Source organism: Geospiza fortis, unplaced genomic scaffold, assembly GCF_000277835.1.
Source record: "Geospiza fortis unplaced genomic scaffold, GeoFor_1.0 scaffold172, whole genome shotgun sequence".
Taxonomy (NCBI): domain Eukaryota; kingdom Metazoa; phylum Chordata; class Aves; order Passeriformes; family Thraupidae; genus Geospiza; species Geospiza fortis.
This window is the reverse complement of record NW_005054309.1, coordinates 11,791,743-11,793,290: the sequence shown is the minus strand read 5'-3', so window position 1 is coordinate 11,793,290 and position 1,548 is coordinate 11,791,743. Positions and strand designations below refer to the sequence as shown.

Sequence of the window (1,548 nt, the reverse complement as noted above, 5' to 3'; positions counted from 1 at the left end):
GGCCTCGCTCGCTCGTGTCCGTGGAGGGGCCTCCCGCAGGGCCAAGGGCCGCCTCGCCCCAGGCGACCTGTCGGGACGCCCGGCCTTGTTGGAGCGTGGGAGGCGGCCCCGGGCCGCGGGCGGCGGCTCTTTCAGTGGGTCCCGCTCTACGGCCGCTCGGCATAATACCGCGCTTTTCGGGCCCTTTAATGCCGTGTATGGCGTTGTGCTGGTGCGGGACTAGCGTTTGGGAGGAACCGATGTCTTAGTAATGGCTGTAGTTATGTGTTTTGGTGCAGTGCCTGTATTGCAGTCGGTGCGTTCGGGCACCTTTGCACCATTGTGGCGGTGTTGCCGATGGTGTCAGCAGCTCCGAGCAGGGTTCGGGCAGCCCCGGAGCAGCACGGAGCCTCTTGGCGGCGAGAAAACTCCAGAAGCCCGGAGCGCTCGCCACTACGGTGCCTGGCCGTCGGGGTGCGCAGGGCCAGGTGGAGGCCGGAGCAGAGCCTGGGCGGGCCCTGCGGGTCCTTGAGGCACCGCTGAGCGCCTGCGGAAAGTGCTGCGTTCGGGGTCTTAGGCGGTTTACTGCAGTTTTATCGAGGCGGCTGCTGAAAGGCGAGGCAGAGGACAGCTAGGAATATTTAACTCCTGCAGTTCCCACGTCGTGCTGACGCATAGAGATGGCTGGGAGCGACATTGCCTGTCTGGACAGTTCCAGAGAGGGATTCAGACGGCTCTGTGTGAAGATTTTTTTTTCGGCACAGAGCAAGGGATTGCTTACATTGACTTCCTAAATTAATCGTAACTTAACAGATTTTTGCAGGGCAAGCGAGTGATTTGATGCTTAAGTGGGTATTTCCAGAGCTCTGTGTCTGTGCTGGGATGTGGAGCAAATCAGTGTCACACCCAGGGCTTACCTGTTGGGATTTGTGATGTGTAATTTCACTGCAGATGAGGTTTTCTCTGTGCCATAAAAAATGTGAGTTCTATTTTAGCTTGATGGGGTTCTGAGGAGGGTGAGTGCTACTGAGCAGCACAACCCTGGAGCTGTGGTGACCATGCTGTCTGTGTTCAGTGTCTCCTGAGGCTACAGGCGGGTGTTTGAGGAGTACATGCGGGTCATCAGCCAGCGGTACCCAGACATCCGAATCGAAGGGGAGAACTACCTTCCTCAACCTATCTATAGGTGAGCGTGTGCCTCATGCTGTGCTCTCTGTCTGCTTTCCACTGCTAAACACATGCACTTACACTGAAATAATACCGAAAATGTAAACTTGAGGGGATTTTCTACTGCGATTGCATACAAGGACGCTTGTATGGTTTTCTTGTATGTGATCTTCTGCCCTCCTGGTAGCTGCCTTAGTTTTCCATACAAGTATCACTGTCTGTGTATCTGTATGATGAGGCCTGTCATAGCTAACCTAAAATAAATTACATAACTTGTTTTTGAAACAGTGAATTTTCCTAGCTTTTCTTAATGCTGTATCTGGACATAAATTCAATTTGTTGCTCAGGCTTATGTACTTAGTGACAAATGCCTGTAATGGGTTAAGGACACAGAGGTAGGGA

The 1,548-nt window shown here is 53.4% G+C and overlaps 1 protein-coding gene across 2 annotated transcripts in view; it reads left to right on the top strand.

The window, feature by feature from the left end:
- Positions 1-929: 929 nt before the first annotated feature.
- The window catches only part of SELENOT (selenoprotein T), a 5,012-nt gene continuing 4,393 nt past the window's right edge, over positions 930-1,548 (top strand). The window contains exon 1 of one of the 2 annotated variants that reach the window (XM_031055340.1): positions 930-1,165. In XM_031055340.1, the coding sequence (XP_030911200.1) occupies positions 1,092-1,165 (74 nt within the window). In that variant the 5' untranslated portion in view covers positions 930-1,091. The remainder of the gene's footprint in view (positions 1,166-1,548) is intronic. The other variant, XM_031055339.1, reaches the window with a different exon arrangement.